Source organism: Acanthopagrus latus, chromosome 1, assembly GCF_904848185.1.
Source record: "Acanthopagrus latus isolate v.2019 chromosome 1, fAcaLat1.1, whole genome shotgun sequence".
Classification (NCBI taxonomy): Eukaryota; Metazoa; Chordata; class Actinopteri; order Spariformes; family Sparidae; genus Acanthopagrus; species Acanthopagrus latus.
Window position 1 is genome coordinate 16,947,965 of NC_051039.1, and position 21,639 is coordinate 16,969,603.

A 21,639-nucleotide genomic window follows, 5' to 3' on the forward strand; every position below is an offset into this window, starting at 1 on the left:
GAAAAATAAAACTAGACAGATCTTTTAATAGGGATTATATGCTGGCAATATAACAGTACAACGTGACTTTGTGAGTGTTTGACTGTTTATATCTTATAACTTGTGCTTTCGGATCGACCGTGAGAGCACTTTGCTTCGCAGGAAGTCGGACACGAATGGAGCGACGACTTCCGGCTTGCTCAGATGAACGTAATGATCGCCTGGTGCTGTCACCACCGTGTGCTGAAACACAGACAAACAGAGAGGGAAGGGACGATCACCACGCTGGTTGAATACTCACAACATTTTGTGTATTTTCATTTTGTCCCAGTTGCAAAACTCACATTTCTGTCCCGCAAACCCTGGAGGAGTGCGGTGGTAAATCTACTCTGAGCTGGTTCAGAAAACATTCTATCAAAGCTGCTGTCTGCTCTGGAAAAAAAGAGGTTTGGAACACATTTAGTTATACTGAGGATAAAGTATGGTAAATTCTTAATAGAAAAGATGCAGACAAAGACGTTCAACACACTTACAGAACAACTAGAAGAGAGGCTTGAATCCTCGCCTGGAACTCCAGACTCTGCTCCAAACTGATGCGTTCTATGTTTTTCTGAAAACACAAGAATAAAAAAAAACACATGCGTGCTGTACGAGCTGAATGCTGAACTTCTGGTGGTGGTTGTGGAGAGGTGGTGGAGCATATAGAAGTTTACAGAGTGGAGGTGGTGGATGTGGGGGGAAAAAGGTTTGGGAGGTTGAAAAAGGACTTACAAAATTAACTCGCAGGTCTCTGGAGAACACAAATCCTGCAAAAGAGAAACACTTTGAGCTGGCAGCAGATGAGAGAAAGCAAAGTGAGATTACTTCTCTCTGAGAGGTGGAGAAGAGATAAGGACGCACCTCCTTCAACTTGAAGGAGACCTCGCTCTAAAAGGATGCTCACAGACTGTTCAGACAGAGTCGGGTTTGCAGCCGACAGCCTGAAAGAAATACAACATGTTAGCAAGCGGCTCACTTAAAGGACAAAATGATATTATATTACATAAATGGCCAAGGATTTAAGAGCTATTATACCTCTCTGCTGCCTTCTCATATGTGTAAACTCTTTTCTTTGTGTCTGTTTTTTTTTCATACACGAGCATCTCATCCAACCCCTGTCTCATCACGCTGCATATTTCTGTCTGCAAAAAAGAGACAGAAATGAAGAGGTGAGAGAGAAAAGCCACTGAAAGGAGCGTTACAATCAAAGAGATCCGGTTTACGAAACATGATGCAGTGTATGACTTGAAAGACAGAATGAAAATGAAGATAATTGAAGCACTGCAGTCAATAATAATGCAGGGATCATGTTTAACGCTTGAATAAAGATTATTTGATGAATATAATTAGAAGTTATTGCCTTGAAAGTTGAATAACAATAAAAAACCTGATGATTGACTGAGTTGATTATAATAACGTAAGGGTCTAATTTTATACATGTACAAACATCTAACAAGGGCTGCAGCCTGTCTGAGTTTTTTCAGTTTGAAATAAGGAAATACAACAAGCAGGAATGACCTGATTTTAGGGTTTGCACTGCATAATTAATTTCATGACTTACGGCCAACATCCAACACAATAAACAAATAAACGACTGAAGCAGAAATCCCTTCCTTTAAACATTCCTTCACCCTTGTTTTGGGAAATAAATGTTTACACAAAATGACGTGAAACAGTTACACAAAGTGCAGAAAACTTAAATTAAACTCTTCTTTCAGCGTCAACACCAACACACACTACTGAAGCTCTTCAGCAGCTTTGTGTCTCTGGGTGGTTCTTACGGTGTCTGTAGGCAGGAACCCAAAAGTGTCCAGAAGTATGAGCGCCTCCACCATCTCAGGAAACAGAGAGGCGAACTGTGGGAAACATAATGTGGACCAATACGATGATGGTATTTAAAAAAACGGCAAAATATTGTTCATCATGTAAAAAGAAGGAAACAGACAGCAGACACGGACACTTACCATTCCAGCAATGTCACCACCTGTAAATCAGAAAAAAACAAGAACAACTTAACAAAATGGAAAGCAGGAGATAACTTCTGATGTGACCCTGACTCACCCATACTGTGGCCTATGATGGAGAGTTTCTTCAGCTGCAGAGCTGTGGAAGTTCATTTCACAGATCATCAAACAGGCAGGTTCAGCATCTCGTCACAGAACAAGGAGAAAGTTGCCAAGATTTGTTAGTTTCCCAAAGTCCTGCTGTGGCGCAATCATGGGCATGAACAGGAACAACTAAGAGGAGAGTTTCTGAAAAACACCTTGAACTCACGTACCGTCGACAACTCTGCAGACGTCCGCCACGTACTCGTGTAAAGAGTAGAAAGCTCCAGGAGGGCGATGTGACGACAGACCGTGACCTGCCAAGTCCACCGCCACATACCTGCACTCTGGGAGGAGGGACAGAGTAAAGGACTCATGCAACACACTCAGGGGAAGTGACACCAAACACAGGGTGACAATTTATGTTAACTCCACATGCACTTAGTTCCATATAATTATCATTGTCCATGTATTTTCATACTTTCTGGTAATTTTCAAGTTAGTTTTCTGGAAAGAAATTATTTTATACCAAATAAATGTTATCTTTCATCGACCCCTTAAAATGCTTTTGTTTTGGTTAATACCTTTGTTTTTGACAAAGCCAGCATAGTGGCTTACCACCTAGCCACTATGCTAGCTGTCTGGACCAGCTTAGACAAATGACTTAATAAGATGACAGTTTTATGCATAGGTTGCACTTCACGTATGTAAAATGTTAATGTCAAAGTTACTCTGCAAGTCTCAATATTTCTACCAGGCTTGAGCCGATATCAGATATCAGTGCATGTCGTACAATTTGCTGTCATATGCAATATTTTTCACAGTATGGAATATCAACCAGCTGTGTGATTTTTTTCCCCCCTGAGTGGAACTAATCCGACTGTATTCTAATTTTTAATTCATCACAGTGTTACGGCTCACCTGGATGGCTCTGTGGAATTTAGAGGGCAGGGAGCCGGTGGCAGACTAGCTGTACTTAAAACTGCCGTTCTGTCATATTTGCAATTAATTCGTAGTGTTGTGTGTGTCGCTGCAAAGGGAGAAGTAAAGAAGGGGAAAAACATATCAACCTCTCGGTCCTTTATTTATGTTACAGCGATAATATTGTCTGTCATGATGTTTCATAATAATATTGCCCAAACCTGATTTCTACAAGTGTAATGTTGCACAAATAAGTGCAGCACTTGAGTAATTGTCCATGGCTGCGTTTTTAATGACTATTTCATTAAGCAATCATTTCAGCCCTCGAACTAACTAACTGGGAGTCCTGGCTGCATCCATAGAACATACTACAAGCCAGTAATGGGTTACCTTTGGGTAGAAGGGGAATGAGGGTGCTGAATGAACCACAGTTGTGAGCCCAGCCATGCAGGCACAGCACAGGATACCCGTGATCAGGACCCCAGACTTTACCTCTGATCTCTCCCCAGGGGACGGGCACAGAGAGCTCTGTAGCTGGACAACACAACACACTGGTTTAGTTACACTCTTGTCTCCACTCCCCTCTCGTTCACCTTCTCTCAGCTTGGACCTGGTGACACTGTATTTCCAGTGACATGACCAGAAAGATAAAACTCGCGCTTTTTGTAAAAATCCCCTTCTGCTGCCTAAAGTGACTTCAATCACTGGACACACGAAACAGCATCAGCATCATTTCAGTCTTTTACTTACTTGTATGTATGTCTACCTGCTACTGTGACAAGGGAATTTCCCCTATGTGGTATGAATAAAAGTATAAAGTCTAAAGTCATCAGCCTGCAGCTCACAAACACACGAATAACTAGAGAATGAACTGAACATTACTGCTGTAGTAACTCAGACAGCCATTAGCAGGAAAGTTGTGTTTTAACATGAGAAACTATTTGACAGGCAGACAAAAATAATCCCGCAGGAGTCAAATAAATCCATCACACCTCTCCTGACTGCTGCCTGCTTGTTTAGCTGTAGCCTGACAACAGTCATTCAGACGAACCCCTGACAGACAGACACACGTGGGACTGTCTGCGGCTCACACACACACACACACACACACACACACACACACACACACACACACACACACACACACTCGATAACCTGACGGGGGAGGAAACAGAGATAAACAACAGCAACAAGTGTCATTAATCATTACAGGCCCGTGAACACTTCCCTGACACTGAACTTATTTCAGTGCTGCTGCTGTAGACGTCTGACAGAAGACGTTTTTTTAAACCTCTGACTTTGTTACCTTGTTCGGCCATGGCGTCGATGTTATTGTGTCAAACCCCCCGTGAAGTTTGCTCACAACTCCAGTCCTGCTCACTTCCGGTCTTCTCTCTGCAGCACCAGGGTCAGTGTGTCCCTCAGTGAGGTCTGTCAGGCAGCACCTTTATCTCATGTGTTTGAACCCAGAGCTTCAGCTTGTGCTCTAGTTTCAGCGTTTACTTAAACACCGGGCTTAAAGGTGCAACGTGTAAAAATAACGCCAGTTTAAAAAGATACTTTTCGAAGGCAAGAAAGTCGCAGTTTGCCGTAAATACAGTAAAGTACATCAGTTGAATTTTATTGGAATGAAGGAAATGATTCAAGTCCTTCCTTTGCCCTCCCTCTCCTTCTCTCAGCTGCAGTGAGAGTTTCAGGTATACAGTAGATGTGGCTCAGGGAGTAGAGACAGTGTCCTGTCCTCAGAAGGAACTGGTATGATTCCCCTGGTGAGGATGTTGAAGTGTCCTTGGGCAAGATACTGGACCCCAAACAAATGAATAAATGTCAGTCGCTTTGGACAAAAGTGTCTGATAAATGCCCTAAAATATAGATGTGTTGTTTTGCTGTGAGGATTACTGAAGCTTTTTGTAAATGGTTTATGATGTACTACTCAAGGTGAGAAAAAAGAACTGATGGTTTGCATGTTGCTGCATATAGCTCTGCTGTTATAAAAGGAAAGAAAATCACTGGAACTTAAAGCATGCAGGTGAACTGTGAATCAAATGGAAATACATGAACAAATATAGAAAATAAAAGAAATACAACAGCTCTCTATCTGTGTCTTCCTCGCTCACACGCACACAAGTTAGTAACTGTCATGGCAACAGGATGATGACCCTGCTGCAGACGGTGGAAAAATAACTCACTTAGAGATTAGAAGGGAGGGAAAACGGAAAGCGTATCTTACTGGAAAACAAAGCTGTTGGATCACTCAACTATTGTGTGAAAACAAGGGGCTTCAAAAAATGGCCCTCATGCTGATAAGGGTGGCCCTTTGCCAGGTGGCCTATTCCTACATAGCGTATTGCACCTTTAAGTACATATTCATGGTACTTGAATGCCTACTTTACCTGAGTGACTAACTTAATACTTCTTCTCCATTATCAGAGACAATTATAGTTCACAGCTATAATGTTTCAGACTATTACAACTCGCAGGAGGGTTTGATGTTGTTCGTTTTTGCTGTGTCTCCTGTTAAGAGGATTTCTTGTGTACTCTAACTTTACCTACAGGTATCAGTTAGCTTTTTATGTGTTGCGAAAAAGGTCAGAATAATCCAGGACCATGTTTCAGCTTCTTACAAAGACGGATCAAAGAAATCCTCGGTGGAGATGAGCTCAGAAGTAGGGCAAGACTTGTTCTTCTGTAGCTCACCCGTCAAATATTCAACTCACTGATGATCTTTAAGTGGTGCATTAGATGAGTGGTTATCAATCACAGCCCCCTTTCAGAAGCTAAAAATAAGTTCATACCCCCCAAACACCTAAACTGATTCTGTCAATCACTGACAATGTTGCAAAAGATGAATTTTATTGGAATGAAGGAAATGATTCAAGTCAGCGTGACGACATCAGCAAACTCTTGTTTTGTTTTCCATCCTTTGCCCTCCCCTTCTCTCAGCTATGCTTTCAATTTCAGTATTGTTTCGCTGTGCGTATTGTTGAACTGTTTTGTAAATGGTTTACAATGTCATAATAACTCAAGGTGAGAAAAAAGAACTAATGGTTTGCATGTTGCTGCTAATAGCTCTGCTATAACGAAAATAAAGCAAATCACTGGAAATTAGCTGTGAATAAAATAAAAATAAATTAACAAATATAGAAAAAGAGCAATATAATGTCTCTGTCTGCATCTCCTCCCCCCAACACACACACACACACGCACACATTAGTAACTGTCATCTGTCCTGGCAACAGGATGATGACCCTGCAGAGGTCATGTTGACCTGCTGCAAACTGTGGAAAAATAACTCAATTAGAGATTAGAAGGGCAGGAAAACTGGAAATCGTGTCCTGCTGGAAAACAAAACATTTGGATCACTCAACTATTGTGTATAAACAAAGAGGCTTAAAAAGTGGCCCTCGTGCTGGCCCATGAGTAGGACAACTTTTAAATTCATTTGATTCATTTTGATTGAATATTTGATGGATTGAATATCTTAAATATCCCGGGGCAGACGTGGAATTTAGGCGATTATGCTTCATTCTTGGCAAAATGCCGCTGCTATCCTGCCTCTCCATCTCCTGGTAGCGGAGAGAGTACAGGGGAGGAGGCGTCGCTCAGTTGAAAATGTTAGCCTAGTCTGCCTGACTCATTGATCCTTTATCTGACTGAGGTTTGTCCAAGTCGGGATCTATGGCCCCGACCATGACTCTGATATATCATTAGCCTGACTGTACCGTGTATTGATAAATCCATGGTGCTCTCTGTGGTGCTGAGGTAGCAGATGGATTTCTAATTCTGCCTTTTTCTCTCAGTTTCTTCTTGGATCTACAATATTCTCTCTACTTTTTGAATCCTTAATATTTTATGTTACAAGAGGAATTGAAGGAAATCAAGGTTCCAGGTGCTGTAACTACATCACAGATGAGGAGCAGGTCAGTGCAAAGAGGAACAGGTGGCAAGAGTGAGGAAAGCCCTGAGCAGTCAGCTCCTTCAACCTCAGGCCTCAGCTGCCTCACATACAGGAGTTACTGGCAGGGTCCTTGTGAGCCCTCATGGCGGGCTGATGATAAACTCCGTAGGACTGAAGGCCATATACTGCTGCAGAATTGGAAAGCTATAAAACCTTTGTGTCTGGCAGCGCTGGTGAAGCTGCAGGTAACCTTCCCACAAGTCCGCTGGGGCTGGCGATGACTCAGGCAGCATCTCTCCGGCTTTGCTATTTGTCTTCTTTATATTGATTTTACTTTCAAAAGGTCCACTTTGTGAGACTGTTTTATTTTTGAGTCTGACTCCAAGCTTGTCAAACACCGACTCTTTTGGGATGGCGAACGACCAGACCCACAATCCCGAAGTGTCCCTCACCTTGTGCGGCTGAGAGACAGCTGAGTCCACCAGTGGTGACAGTAAAATGGTCAAAGATTAAATCATGTCAAGAGATTATGGAGTCATCGTTTTAGAGATTTCCAATAAATGATCCTCTAAAGCCAGATTCATCCTCTGCGTTCACTGCGGCACTCAAACACAAGCACCCTCTCTTCCCACAGCTCATAAACTTTTGAGATTAAACATGAGGACACACGCCTCAGAGAAAGTGGGCAACTGCTAAAATATTAACAACAGGCAGCAGACATCGAAGACATCTGACGCTCCGCAGTGCATTTCAAACAGTCCTCAAAGACAGCAGGTACAAGGTGATATAAACCTACTGCCTGTGAATACACCTGCAGGGGAAGAGGAAGGCAAAGAGCCAGGAGAAGAGTTCAGCAGCCTGAAGAACACAAGACACCTGAGAGGAGTCAGGAGATGTAGACTTCAGCCCGCCAGACTTTTAAAAAGGTCTAAGAAACTATGTTTGTCGAAATCTGGTCAGAATAAAATATTTAACCTTATTTTTTAGCAAAGAGTGTGGCTCGAATACCATTAAATTTGGTACTATTATATAATATATACATATAAAAGATATACATATAATAAAATATACTGTACACTCTTCATTAGGTGCCTGTATTATCTGAGGCAGTCCAAAGCAACTTGAGCTCAGTTTTTGTTGACACATGTCAATTATTATTGAGGTCATAGTTGAATAACATTGAGGTGTTTCTAATTTCTATTCCACCCAATCAACTATTAGGAAGACCTCTGGATGCAACCCAGTACAGCCTCATCGTCACTATCTTTGACCCTGTAGTATAAGTGAATTCTCAAGTCTATGACTGTCATCAAAAAGATCAATAGGTAAATGAATAATAAAAGAAAGAACCTTTTTTCCGCGCTAGAGGTAAGGATCAAAGAGGAAACGTTGTCACGGTTGTCACATGTGAAGGGGAACTCCAAAGATTTTACGCACAGAAATCAATGTACAGATTTTTGGGAGAACATGTGTAAAGCATTTTCCAGATGATCCAGATGGTCTTATGAGCTGCCTCATAACATCAGTTTGCTAAGGGTGTCGTTTAGATGGGAGAGATGGGTGTAAAGGCTCGGAAATATCGTCTTCCGGCTTACAACAGATTGCAGGGAAACTGTTGGTGGTTCAGTGTCACTGTGCGTAATGTAGGGACCCACTTTTGAAAAGGAAGAAAGGAAGAGCAGCATCTATTTTGAGCTTTTTTTAAAAAAAAACATGCATACCGAGTCACAATAATGTTAAAGGAGTGCAATGTTTAATCAGCAGAGTACTCTTTCAAGCCATCATCAGCCGCACATGTTTTCAAGTGTTACCTTTTACTGTTACTTTTCAAGTTGTCAATAATAATTTAAGAGATATGTTACAGGATGTGTCATGTGTCAAATACATATAATACTACATGACATGCAATCTCAAAAAAGTTAATATTTGATCAATATCGGCTTGATACTAAATCACTACATTGAGTAAACCTGGTTCCAAAAACATCCACTCGCTGGATCAAACAGCAAAAGACCCGAACTGAGTTAAAACCACAATTTACATGCCTTTTGCTGATCTATCACTCAAAACACTCCCACTTCACTTTTTTTTTTTTTTTTACACACCATCTGGAGTTAGAGACGAGCAGCTCGATGTGAAACATGGCTTACATTGCTCATATAGCTCTGTCACTCAAAACAATACACATTACAGTCTGTTAAAATATGGAAATGACTGCAGCTGTACACCACATGTAACATGATGCGACTAGTTGACGCTGTTGCAGCAGGTTGACTGAGGTTAAAGCATCGAGGTGAGTTTCAACAGTTCAGTACAAAAGAGCTGGTGTAATATGAATTAAGGCGTAACTGTTGCTCATCTGTGTTCATTATAACTTTGAGGCCTGCTCGTCTGTTTGGCTCGTCGACTCTGAGAGCACTTTGGTCAGCAGGAAGTCAGATACAGGTTGAGCAACGACATCAGGTTTGTTCAGATGGATGTGATGATCGCCTGGTACAGTCAACACCTCGTGCTGCAAGACAGACACAGAAACAATTACACAAGTGTAAAGTGCATTATTTTAACCTGCAATAACTGATTCCTAACGGCTACATGGAGGCAGCAAAAACAGCACAACATCAACACAACATTTACATGTTCTCATCACATTTTAAATTGGGGGTTGCTTATTTCAACATCCAGTCTAGACAACCATTTTTGGTCTATACCAAGTGATGGAAGTGTTCGTCCCTAGCAATGTTTACCTGCTAGTTTCTAACTGACTGTCTGACATTTGTTGCTCAGCTGGCAGTTATCAAGTTTTCTGCTCATTTTCTTCACAATCAATCGGTTAAAGTCTTTAGTCCCAAAAATGGCGTCTTCAAATTGCTTCTTTTGTCCAGCCCACAGTCCAAAGAACCCCAAGATTCTTTGTTTACTTTCATAAATTACAATGAGAAGCGAGAGATCTTCACGTTTTCAAAACCATAACCTGCATGTTTGACGTTTTTGCTTTAAGAATGACAGATTCGATTTATCGACTAATCATTGTAGGTCTACTAAACAGCTCTCTAAACCCGAGGAAGCTGCAGAACAAGGTGATGATTCCACATTGATTATCCATCAATCCATTCACACTACGCAGCAGGCTAAGCAGGGTATTCCAGACATCCCTCTCAGGCAATGCTTTCCAGCTCCTCCTGGAGGATCCCGAGGCATTCTCGGGCCAGATGAGGTAAGTAATCCCTCCACTGAGTTCTGCGTCAGCCCCAGGATCTCCTCACAGTTCAACGTGCCTCGGAAACCTCCAAAGTGAGGCACACAGGAGGCATCCTAATCAGATGCCTGAGCAACCTCGGCTGGCTCCTTTTAATGCAAAGGAGCTAAGGCTCTTTTCTGATCTCCGTCTGGGTGCCCAAGCTCCTCATACTATCTCCATGGCTGAGCCCAGCCAGGAGATTGAAAAGCTTTGCCTTTTCATCACGATGGTCCAGCCCAAAGCCTCAGCATCAAACCACTAGTCCACCTCATGCTCAACTTTCCCGTCACTCATGATTAAAACCTTGAGATACTTAAACTCCTTTGTTTGGGGGCTTCAGTGAACCCCCAACCTGGAGTAGGCAATCCAATGTTTCCCAGCGAAGAACCCCGGCCTCAGACTTGAGTTGCTGCTGAATCCAACAGAACCACTTCATCTTGCAAAAAGCAGAGACACAATTCTGAGGTTCACATGCTGGTCGCTCTCCTCACCATGGCTGCACCTTGAGATCCTTTTCATGAGGACAAAGGACAGCCTCGTCAGAGTCCAACACTCTCTAGAAACATGTCCAAAATTGTGCCAAATATGCCGACATGGCATTCACTTGGATTATGGGACCTGATGTCTCGTAGCAATGGCCACTGTACCCCGTACTACTGCAGCAGCCCTAAAAGGACTCCTAGGCCTTAGTTCGAAAAATACATGAAGACCGGATGGGAAAACGCAAGGGTGAAGACCTGGTTTACTGTTCCAAGATCAGGACAGAATCCACATTGTTCAACAACAGCTTCTGTTCCAGCATCCTGAAATAAACCTTTGAGGAAGGCTGGGCAGCGCACCTCTGGTCTGTCCCAAACTCTGTGCCGACAACACCAGTTAAACAGTGTCCAGAGCCTTCAGCATCTCAGGGTGAGTCTCGTCCACAGCTGGCGCCTTGCTGAGAAGCTTCACGACTATCTCAGCGATCTCTGCCAGGGGTATGGGCTGATATTCAAACACTTCTTCCTCCTCAGAGGCATATTGATTATAACAGCTTTAAAAAAATCATTAGTATTCTGACACAGATTTTTTCCATCACCAGAGGCCATCATTGAACATGTTTACTTGATGCACATTCTCTGTTTTCCTTCTCTTCAGCAGCTGTTGACCAGGTTCCTGTATGTAGGTCGCTGTTGCGGTTCACAGCTACAAAAATAATTCTGCTGCCTCTGAGACACTGAGCTCTTACTACTCTGCTACTTTTGCATTTTTGTGGCTGTCTGTCTGTCTACTAGGCACAATTACACACACATTGGCGTAACAGCTAAAAATAAACGTGACGAAAGCATACCTGCTTTACAAAAGCAGACTGTGAACATACACTCACATTTCTGTCCCTATAGCCCTGGAGAAGTGCTGACGTAAATCTTTTTTGATCTGGTTCGGAAAACATCTTCTCAAAGCCGTCTTCTGCTCTGGAAAGACAAAAAGAAAGATTGTATATATAGTCAGTTAGGTGTAATTTACAAGGGTTGTACTGAGTGTATTAAAGACTTGTGTGGTGGAGGAATATCTTACAGAACAACTAGAACAGAGGCTTTTATCCTCGACTGCAGCTCCAGACTCTGCTCCAAACTGATGCGCACTATGTTTTTCTGGAAACATAAGACAAAAAGCACTGTACATGTGCTGCACACGGTACATTTGCAAATAAATAAAAAGGCAAAGTGATGAGTCGGCGCAGTTCAGCAGAGACCTTACCAGATTAATACGAAAGTCTCTGGAGAACACCACTCCTGCAAGACGAAAATATATTTTCAACATAAGTGTAGAAACGAAGTGAGATTATTCAGAAAGTGAGCTCAGTTTTTTTTTCTCTGAGGAGCACACATAGCAAAAATAAAAACAAAGAGGATGAGAAAAGCCGTGCCTCCTTCAACTTGAACTAGACCTCGCTCTAGAAGGATGTGCACAGACTGTTCAGACAGAGTGGGGTTTGCAGCCGACAGCCTGAAAGACATAAAATGTTGGGTTTTTTGGGGTTTTTTTGGGTGACAGTTGTGCAAACCACGTTACTATGTACTTGGATGTTGAGTAGTTTTATAATACACCATAAATACGAGGGTGTAATACCTCTCCACGGCATTTTCATAAGTGTAAACTCTTGTCTTCTTCTCTTCTGGCTTTTTTTCATACAGAAGCAACTCCTCAAAGCCCTGTCTCACCACTTTAGGTATTTCTTTCTGCAAGTAAACGGACAAAAAAGATGAGGGAACCCATCAACACTACTGACAAGAGTGGGATGTACAGCGAGTAATGCTTCAACATAAATGCTTGGCATGGACATCAAGTGCTGGACATTTCTTAAATATGATGACTTTCATTTTAAAAATTTTCATTAACTCACAATTTGGAGCTCCTCAGACACCCTCATAAAATCTAAGAGCTTTCGCTTACCTCATAAAACGCAATTTAAAGCAACTTTTTTAATCTTAAAATATCAGCTCCTCAATCATGTTAATGGTACAGGTTCAAAAACTCTCTTTTTAATAAACTCTGCGTACACAAACAATGTTTAGAGACCCTGGTGATAGTACGAGCAAAGTTTCATGTAGTGTCGAGCATTCTTAGTGTTTTAAAAATAGCAATTTTGATGCCATCACTAAAGTGCCCGTAGCACTCCTATTGAAAATGAGTTTGACCCGAAAACAGTAAATCTTACCTCTTTTGTCAGAATTATGCTTTTACACGAAGGTTTGACTCATATACATTCACAAAAAAAAAAGCTGCATTTTGGCGAGAGTTTCACTTTAATTTATCCGGAACGTGTACATGTCACAGTTAACAGCCCAGTATAGTCAAAACTGCTTAAGTACCAGATCTGTGGGTAAGAATCCGTAGGAGTCCAGCAGTACGACAGCATCCACCATCTCAGGATACAGCGCGCTGAACTGTGTGAAACACAATATGGATTTAATAGCACACAGTAGTAACAAGATGAAACTGCCTGCCACGACAGTGTCACTTACCAGTCCAGCAATATTTCCACCTGAAATGAAATAAAAGACAGTTGACACATAAATATAAGACACATGGTGCATAACAAGCATTTAAAATGGCCGCACTCACCCATACTGTGGCCTATGATGGAGAATTTATTCCACTGCAGAGCTGTGGGAGTTAATTTCACAGATCATCAACCAGCTTCAGTATCGCATCACACATATGGTAACTGTTTTCTTTTTAGCTGAAATACAACATCACCACTGTGGTTTAACTGCAGTACATTCACTAGAGTTAAAAATATCACAACATGAATCAATGCATTTTTTGATATGAATACTACAATGCTATTTGTAATAAATACTTGTACAAAAGACTTTTATTAAAGGCATAAACGGACCGCCCCATCTCGGGAGTGCAGTGCCACTTCGTTCAGTTCCAGTGTACTGCAAAGCAAATGTGTGCCAAACCACATTGCATCTTTGATTTCACACGAAAGGTTCATTTAAATTTAGATATTAACAGGAGCTTTCAGCTCCAGTCGTGCCAGTTGCCATGGAGATTACTTATCTGTATCATCTGCTGAATAAACGGCGAGATGAGGTCAAAAGAGCAAGTGAGCTGACTTCTTCAAAATTTGTAACACCCGAATGACTCTAGATTCAGATATGCTCAGAATCACTTTGTGCAGTTTGCTGAACTCACACACCGTCAACGACCCTGCGAACATCCATCACGTAGGAGGGAAAAGTGTAGAAAACTCCGGGAGGACGATGTGATGACAGACCGTGACCCGCCAGGTCCACCGCCACATATCTGCACTCTGAGAGGAACAAGAGAAAGGAGTGAATGTTTAAAAAACAAAAACAATTCCCGCAATGCACTGATGCAAAAGATCCCCTCAACCATGTCAGCATCTGTTTAAAGGACAGTGGTAGTAACATCATAATCAGATAACGTGCGTCCTTCCTTCTGCTGGATGGGAGGCAGCTGTTCTAACAGCTGAGCATCAGCACCTGCACAGACACACTTTCCTGCGGCGAAGACTAATTACCCAAACAGTCAAGTGAGTCAGGGCTCTCACAATTTCTTAAAATAAAGCTCAAGGACTTTTCAAAGACTTTCCAGGCTCTCGTCCATTCAATTCAATTCTTCAAGGAATGGTTGAAGACACAGATCAAGGGCAATAATAGCAACAACACTGAGAACTTGCAGGCTTGACAGAAGCTCGCGCACAAAAATGAAGAGAGAGGCTTGAATGTGTGAACCTTCTGAACTGTGCTGCTGTGCTACATTTATCACGTTGAAAAGTCTGGGAGACGAACATGCAGAGAGCAGAACGTAACCTATTTACTGATGCTGTGATATGTAATGTGAACATTAATTTTCGTTCTTGCATCAAATATATGAATCAGCAAAGCTGCCGGGATAAAAGGTTGGAAGTTAACGTTGCTGCAAAACCACTGAAACAGTCAGATATTTAAACACGCAGGCCTACGTACCATACTGACGTTTCTCCAATAGGTGATATATCATGGTCACTGCACTTGTAAAATCCTTTAGCTGTGCTCCAAATGCTTTCTAAGTAATGATATTTTTTAAGTTTGGCCCTTGGATTCAATTCCATCAGCAGGGGAAGATTATTTGACTGGGGGAGACGCTCTGACACAACGCTGGCATGAATCTTATATTGTATCAATGGTTGGCCCAGAGTTGTGATTAAAAGCTCGGACGAACCCCAGAAGATTTACCAATTTAAAAATGAGCTACGTCACACTTGAGTTTATCAATGGCTGGTTTAGGGTAAAATAAAGTGTGAGGAGCTAAAACTTGGGTGCTGTTTAGTTTTACGTGAGATCCTCAGGTCACGACAAAACAGTTACCTTTGGGTAGAAGGGGGATGAGGTTGTTGAATGTCCCACAGTTGTCAGCCCAGCCATGCACACACAGCACAGGACGACCGTGATCGGGACCCCAGACTTTCCCTCTGATCTCTCCCCATGGGACCGGAACACAGAGCTCTGAAACTGGACACACAACACACCGGTTCAGTCACACTGGTGTCTTTACTCCTCTGTTGTCTACCTTCTCTCATCCTGACCTGGTGACGTTATGTTTCCAGTCAAATCACCAGAAAGATAAACTCACACTTTCAATAAAAAGGGCCTCTGCGTCTAAAGTAACTTCACTCACCTTTGATGATTGCTTTTTCATTTCTGTCATTAATCAGGGAAAACTTCCAGCTTCTTGAACAACATCATTTGCTGCTTTTCTTCGCATTATAAGCTTACAAATTAAATGTTTTGTGTCAGACAAAATAAACAATTTGACAAGTTCACCTTTGTCTTCGGTAAAATAGGTTGGACATAAGAACTCTCATTTTTGTTGATTATTTATCCTGTTCATTTATTAATTATTTAGTCCCTAAAAGACAGTGAAACACAACACATCTTTTCCCACTTAATACAATACATGTTTGGTGTTTCTGTTTTTTTTTTCTCCAATAGCTCTCATGTATGTGTGACCCAGTCGTTCCAAATCAATGTTAGTTATTATTGACACGCAGGCCAAACAGGAGAGACACCTTCGTACTTGTGAATGTAGTACTTTTTATGTGTAATCAATACCCAGTTTTGGCACTGATCACATTAAATGTTGAAAGGGAAACTGTAATGCTCTTACAACGCAGTTGCAACGCACAATGTTACATAAGCAACATTACCAGCAACTTCTCCAATTTAGCAGGCATGTAAACACTTGAGCACTTTAATTCACTTTATCCTCCCTTTAAAGGACTTACCCTGGTTTTAAAAACACACTGTACCGAACAAACACCACCACAGTTACCTGCTTGCTTCACTGTACTGGAGTGCAGGTGCCGGGCGCCTTTCAAAGCTTGCATCATCTCGGAGAACACTAAACAACCGCGGTGATTAAAAGTAAAAAAAAAAAAAAAAAGTAGGGAGAAAACTAACTTTCGGTCATCTTCCACGTCAAATACAATACAGATTTTGTCATTCGTTGCCGGCTTCCGGGTGAAGGAAAACTACGTGTCGCCACCTAGAGCTGCTATTGGATAAGCGGCCATGCCGTTACAGTCCGGACCAATCATCGTGAAGAAGAGGAGGGGCTTACCTTTCACCCATTGTGTTAACCCCAGGTGTTAACTGTTAACCGACCAGCAGAGGGCCTGGTGCAGAGCAGTTCACAGACTGTAACACACAAATACTGTTGACAAACAGTAACATACTGTAGATAAATGTATATCTGCTACTGTAACAAGGGAATTTCCCCGATGTGGGTCTAAAGTCTATAAGAACAAGAGAAGTGACTATATTGTCAGGCCATGGGTTTAGAAGTGCACTTTAAAGTGCTGGATGTTACATTGATTTAGATACGGACAGAATAGAGTAGAATAGAAAAGATGTTTATTATCATTGTTTCAGAAACAACGAAACAGATAGCAGCTCTTCATTTTGACTAAATAAATATCATATATATAAACATCAACATCAGTACAAATAAGTATTAATAAAAAAAGATCCAAATCCAAATATATATACAACTATATGCAAACAATATGTACAACCAGGTAAATAGAAAGAAGATTCAAGTAGGGTAAGCCAAGATAAGCTAAATAATGATATTTCAGTTTTAAAATTAATCTGTTAATCACAGCTTCTAAATTACGACTGAAGGGGGGGAGTGTAGCTGAATAGCATTAAAGTTCCAGTGTGTTTGGGTTTGTTGTAACTCAACATTTGCGAGAAGTATAATTCAAAACAAATCAGCATAGTATACACAACAAAACATATTGGCAAAATAGTCTGTGTTCGTGCTACAAAAGGTGTTTTCATGACTACATTTGATTATGATGACGTACATACACTGACTCCCAAAGTAGCAGATGGTACCAACGCCATGAACAGATACTTTCTGTTTATACCATGTTTTCAGTTTCTCTTAAAGGAGACCTGTTATGCTTTTTTTTTTCTGTTTCTTTTAGTGTTTTGTATGTTCTTGTGGATGTTAAAGATCTCGAAGGTTAGAAAGGTCAATGTCCATACCTACAGCAGCTCCTAGCAGTGCTGGGTCGGGCATGTGTGACCTGACCAACCAGAGGAGACATGAGCTAAAAAACAGCTGTTTCAGACAGAAGGGGGACACTGTGCTGCAGCACTGGACAGTGTGAGAAAACTGATGTCTTCGAGAATTAAGCCATTAACAACCTATTCTGATAGTGACTCATAATAAGATTACAAACCTGAAAATGAGCATAATGTGTCTCCTGCTTTGTTATTTATTTGCAAAGACACAAACCTGCTAAACCAAACACTGCTGTGTCTAATCTGAAGATATTCACAAACACACACACACACACACACACACACACACACACACACACACACACACACACACACACACACACACGCACGCATGCACACGCAGGCACGCACACATATTTGCTTATCTTTTTTCGTATGTATGTTCTTCTTTGTTAAAATGACGGAGGGCATATAAATAAAGAAAATAATAAAGAAATAAAGACTCCCCCAGTCGAAGTGATATCAAAGACTACTCAAAAGTTTCCAAATTAAGTTTCTAAGTGGTGTGAAGAGAGGTAGATGGAAGGGAGGGCTGGAATTATTTTGTGAAAGGAGAGAGGGAGGGAGTATAAAAGGTCAGTTTGAGCTGAGGGGGGCAGACAGGTTAAGAAGAACTGAATACAGTGACACAGGATATTTATTACTTTACAGGTAGGTCCTGTCTTTTTTAGTTGTTTCATACTACTGTTTCATACTACTTCATGCAAAATAATAATAATAATAATAATAATAATCTTCATTTATCAATTAATATGTTGATTTGCGGTATAATAGTGATTTGGTGAGTAAATTTGGTGAGAATTTGATACTCAGGAATTCAGGATAAGATATATTTCTTTGGCTATTCATCATGATGCTGAATATCAGTATGCAGAGAAATGTCCTGCAGGAGAAGTATCTTAATTTTTTACACAAAGAGAGAGGAAATAGTTGTTAAAAAGTCATTTTTAAGAAAAATTCTGTCAGGAGAAATTAAAATACAGTCGACGAGCCTTGACAAAAAAAATGGAGAAAGTGATCTTATGTTACAGCTTCACATTTCACATAAATTATGCAGGGGTTACACGACAGTCAGTGAGGGCAGCTGAGGTCACGTATTCTCTCTAGTAATGACTTGTCCTCAGATGCACTGGTTCTTATCAGCTACATTCAAATTAAACAGACATTATACAGCTTTATTTGTGTAACTTTATCTGATCGTCTGTGACTGTTCCTATTATTTTCTGTAATTGTGTTCCTCAGATTGGTGTTTTTTGTGACTTGTTTGTCCATCTGCTGAGATCATGGCTGACTTTGACAAGGTCCTGAAGTTCTGGGGTCCAGTGGAGGCAGACTATCCTGCCATGGGAGGCCTTGTTCTGAGCCGGTCTGTGCCTCTGACAAGATAAAATAACTTTTTTCCGTAGGTCAGGTGGTATGCAGAACTGTGAGCCTGTTTAATTATATTTCTGTGAGATTTATTTCCCAACTCGAAGCTTTAAATTAGATTGTTGATTTATGTTATTATCTAAAAATGTAGATATCATCTTAACATGTTACTTGGGTTAAAATGGAATTCATGCTTGTACTTAAGTAAAAGTCTGTATCTGATGATAAATGTACTTAAATATAAGTCAGTAAAAGTGATTATACAGACCTTTACATATTTGTATATATGCCAATAATCAGCCAACACCTTGTGTATATATAGTGCAAGCAAGGTGTTGGCTGATTGTCGGCCCAGACGATTATTGGAGCAGATATTTGGCACTTTTGTGTTTATCAGAATCAGTGTTTTTTGTAATCTGATTTCTAATGAAATGAATTAAGTATGATAAAAAAAATGACTTTGGCTCTGATGCAGCAAGCAGTCTGCAAGTCATGGAAGTAGTGAAATAAATGTAGTGGATTAAAAAGTGCGATACCTGCCATGGTAGCATGGTACGTCAAAAGAGTAATAAAATAATGGTAATAAAATGTTGGCCTTCTGCCAAGTTGCTAAAATATCTGCAAAACATACAGAATATATGACATCAGTTTCCTCAGAGGTAGCTGTACTGAGTCTGGACCGTGGTGGTGTGTTGTCGCCGTTGAATCCTCACATTTTTCCTTTCGCTGTCAGTTTATTCATGGAGTACCCAGACACCCTGCAGCTGTTCCCAAAATTTACTGGTATCGCCAAGGCTGACCTGGCTGGTAACGCAGCAGTTGCTGCCCACGGTGCTACCGTGCTGAAGAAACTGGCTGACTTTCTGAAGGCCAAAGGTGACCATGCTGCTATTCTCAAGCCTATGGCCAACAGCCACGCCTTGAAGCACAAGGTCGCCATTGATAACTTCAAGGTGAGGCTGATGTACACAAGGGATGTGTTGCATCCCATTTCATTTTTGCAGTTAGCATGATTCTCTCTGTATTTTCCCTTCAGCTGATGACTGAGATCATTGCGAAAGTCATGACGGAGAAGGCAGGACTTGACGCTGCTGGGCAGCAGGCCCTGAGGAATGTGATGGCCGTTATCATTGCTGACATGGAAGTCCAATACAAAGAGCTGGGCTTCAGTGGCTAAAGATAAAAATCACATGTCATACTGAGGTCAGATGACAGAAAGAAATATTTGTGACATGCATGCCCTTTATTGAAACAGTTTAATCCTCTGTATACATACATAAACTAAATCAGAATGAAAGGAAAACCATAACAACTAAAGATTTAAGAGAATACAAATGTATCTTTTATGCAGCATTATTGCATTTGATTGCGTTAGCGCTCAGCAATAAACATGTTCTCTATTTGAGTTAAATGAGATTCATCTTGACTGTCTTAAGATTCTTGTCTGACAATATACTGTAAACCCTCGTCTTTACCAATAAAATTATTTCATTCTTGTCTGCTCATAATTTTTTTTTGTCTTCTGTGCTGTGGGAAATAGACTTATAAATAATTACTCATAATGAAAATAAGGAACGTGTTTGTTGATTTATGTTGTCTGAAATCCAGTGCAGCACGTTGTTAGAGCCTGACAGTCCAGATAGGAATCAGGTCAGGACTACAACATCAAGTGCTGGGAAACCTGCCTGCATGCACACACTCAAAAACCCCCACTTAAACATGCCGTCAGGCTGATTATCTTTCACACTTTTTTTTTAGTTCTTTAGTCACCTGATATAATGTGATGATGGTGCAGAGTCTTTGGCAGGAGCCATATCAGGGACTTTATCACTAATTCAACTTCCTGTAAAGCAGCAACCCTCCATTTTCCATGAATCCATTTTAATTTCCTTCAGTACTATATGAAGCCATTCAAGGAGAAGTGAATCTAGACTTGTTACCCCAGCAAACAATTTCACACGGAAAAAAACAAGAAATCCAGGGATGCAAGATATGCATTTCTCTCATATCAGCGTCTCACGGCCCATGAAAAGATTTGGTATGTTAAAACTTGTAGTCTTCCCTCAGACCGAAATGAATTAAATGTGGACAAGAACTCAGCCAGCATTTTGTTTTTGTTTTTTTTACATGCAAGCCCTGTCAGGTGGTTGTTACCATGGTTACAGCTTGCCTGTGTACCCTGATTACAGACATGTAGAGTGTCGATGACCATGAAAAGACTAAGTTTGACACCTGGCCGGAGGAGGGGTGAATACAATGGGAGAGGATGATGATGTGAAAGATAAAGCTGACCCCACTCTGAAGCTCATCGTAGACCTCTGATGTGATTATAAAGGCGGTGATGTGTCAATCAGAGGTCACTCAAATGAAAACATCTTCATCAAGTTTCTCATGAGCACAGCAGTTGTCTCAGTCAGGGGAAAGAAGAAGTCATCTCTCTTGGGTGATGGCCCGGTCACGTGGTTCTGTTTCAAAGTCAAAGATATCAGCGTTATCTTTCACATTCCAAACTCTCACTGACTGCCTGTTGTCCTTCAAATTTCTGACTTGATGCCATAATTGTGTTTGGTTAACTCGCACGTTGGAGAATTTCCATGATGAACTATTAATAGTGTTTGTGTGTGCGCACAGTCGTGCATACGTGACAGCAGGCACAATGCCGCTGGTTACACACATCTCTGTGTCTCCCTTCACTCGTCCTTTCTCACTGAACGCTGACCAACTGTTGGGTGAACTGAGGTCAAACACTTGGTCCAGAAACACAAAGCGCTATGATCACTCGGTCCAAGCTGTGACAAACAGGGCATCACTTTTCATCTAAATGAGAGGTCGTCAAAGGAGCAGCATCTCACAAATATGGAGTTTCTAAAATAAACTGTAAGAATGAAATAATATTAATAATAATACTGGTTCAGTTGTTTGTTGCCAACTTCTTTATGTACCTGAATGATTTTTAGTCTCCGTATTCAGCCCAGAGACAGCACTGTGTCCTAACAAAGCAGCACTCTCACCCTCTCACGTAAAATGTGCCCCTCTCGTTCTCTTTCCTCCCTTGTTTACACA

At 41.2% G+C, this 21,639-nt stretch overlaps 3 protein-coding genes across 4 annotated transcripts; 1 reads left to right on the plus strand and 2 right to left on the minus strand.

Annotated features, from left to right (window-relative positions):
• Window positions 1–6: 6 nt before the first annotated feature.
• Window positions 7–4,444, minus strand: LOC119027685 (serine hydrolase-like protein). Of its 2 annotated transcripts, XM_037113132.1 has the most exons (12): window positions 4,291–4,444; window positions 3,375–3,518; window positions 2,297–2,410; window positions 2,080–2,121; window positions 1,983–2,002; window positions 1,800–1,874; window positions 1,054–1,160; window positions 880–959; window positions 751–785; window positions 513–589; window positions 324–411; window positions 7–222 (listed from the first exon to the last, which is right to left on the minus strand). In XM_037113132.1, exons 1-12 carry the CDS (start codon window positions 4,301–4,303, stop codon window positions 94–96), a joined length of 924 nt encoding a protein of 307 aa, XP_036969027.1. In that variant the 5' UTR covers window positions 4,304–4,444; the 3' UTR covers window positions 7–93. The 2 variants fall into 2 exon arrangements, with proteins under 2 accessions (XP_036969027.1, XP_036969097.1); XM_037113202.1 differs by lacking the exons at window positions 3,375–3,518; window positions 4,291–4,444 and adding an exon at window positions 2,513–2,540 and having other exon boundaries at window positions 2,297–2,440.
• A 4,169-nt stretch (window positions 4,445–8,613) lies between these two features.
• On the minus strand, window positions 8,614–16,137 carry LOC119027623 (serine hydrolase-like protein). Its single transcript, XM_037113015.1, has 12 exons — window positions 15,950–16,137; window positions 14,986–15,129; window positions 13,812–13,925; window positions 13,229–13,270; window positions 13,129–13,148; window positions 12,976–13,050; window positions 12,233–12,342; window positions 12,030–12,109; window positions 11,861–11,895; window positions 11,678–11,754; window positions 11,487–11,574; window positions 8,614–9,394 (listed from the first exon to the last, which is right to left on the minus strand). The coding sequence occupies exons 1-12, from the start codon at window positions 16,005–16,007 to the stop codon at window positions 9,251–9,253; spliced, it is 987 nt and encodes a 328-aa protein (XP_036968910.1). The 5' UTR covers window positions 16,008–16,137; the 3' UTR covers window positions 8,614–9,250.
• Window positions 16,138–17,728: 1,591 nt separating this feature from the next.
• On the plus strand, window positions 17,729–20,084 carry mb (myoglobin). The gene is made up of 4 exons (XM_037098574.1): window positions 17,729–17,859; window positions 18,451–18,574; window positions 19,310–19,529; window positions 19,613–20,084. Exons 2-4 carry the CDS (start codon window positions 18,492–18,494, stop codon window positions 19,751–19,753), a joined length of 444 nt encoding a protein of 147 aa, XP_036954469.1. The 5' UTR covers window positions 17,729–17,859; window positions 18,451–18,491; the 3' UTR covers window positions 19,754–20,084.
• Window positions 20,085–21,639: the final 1,555 nt, after the last annotated feature.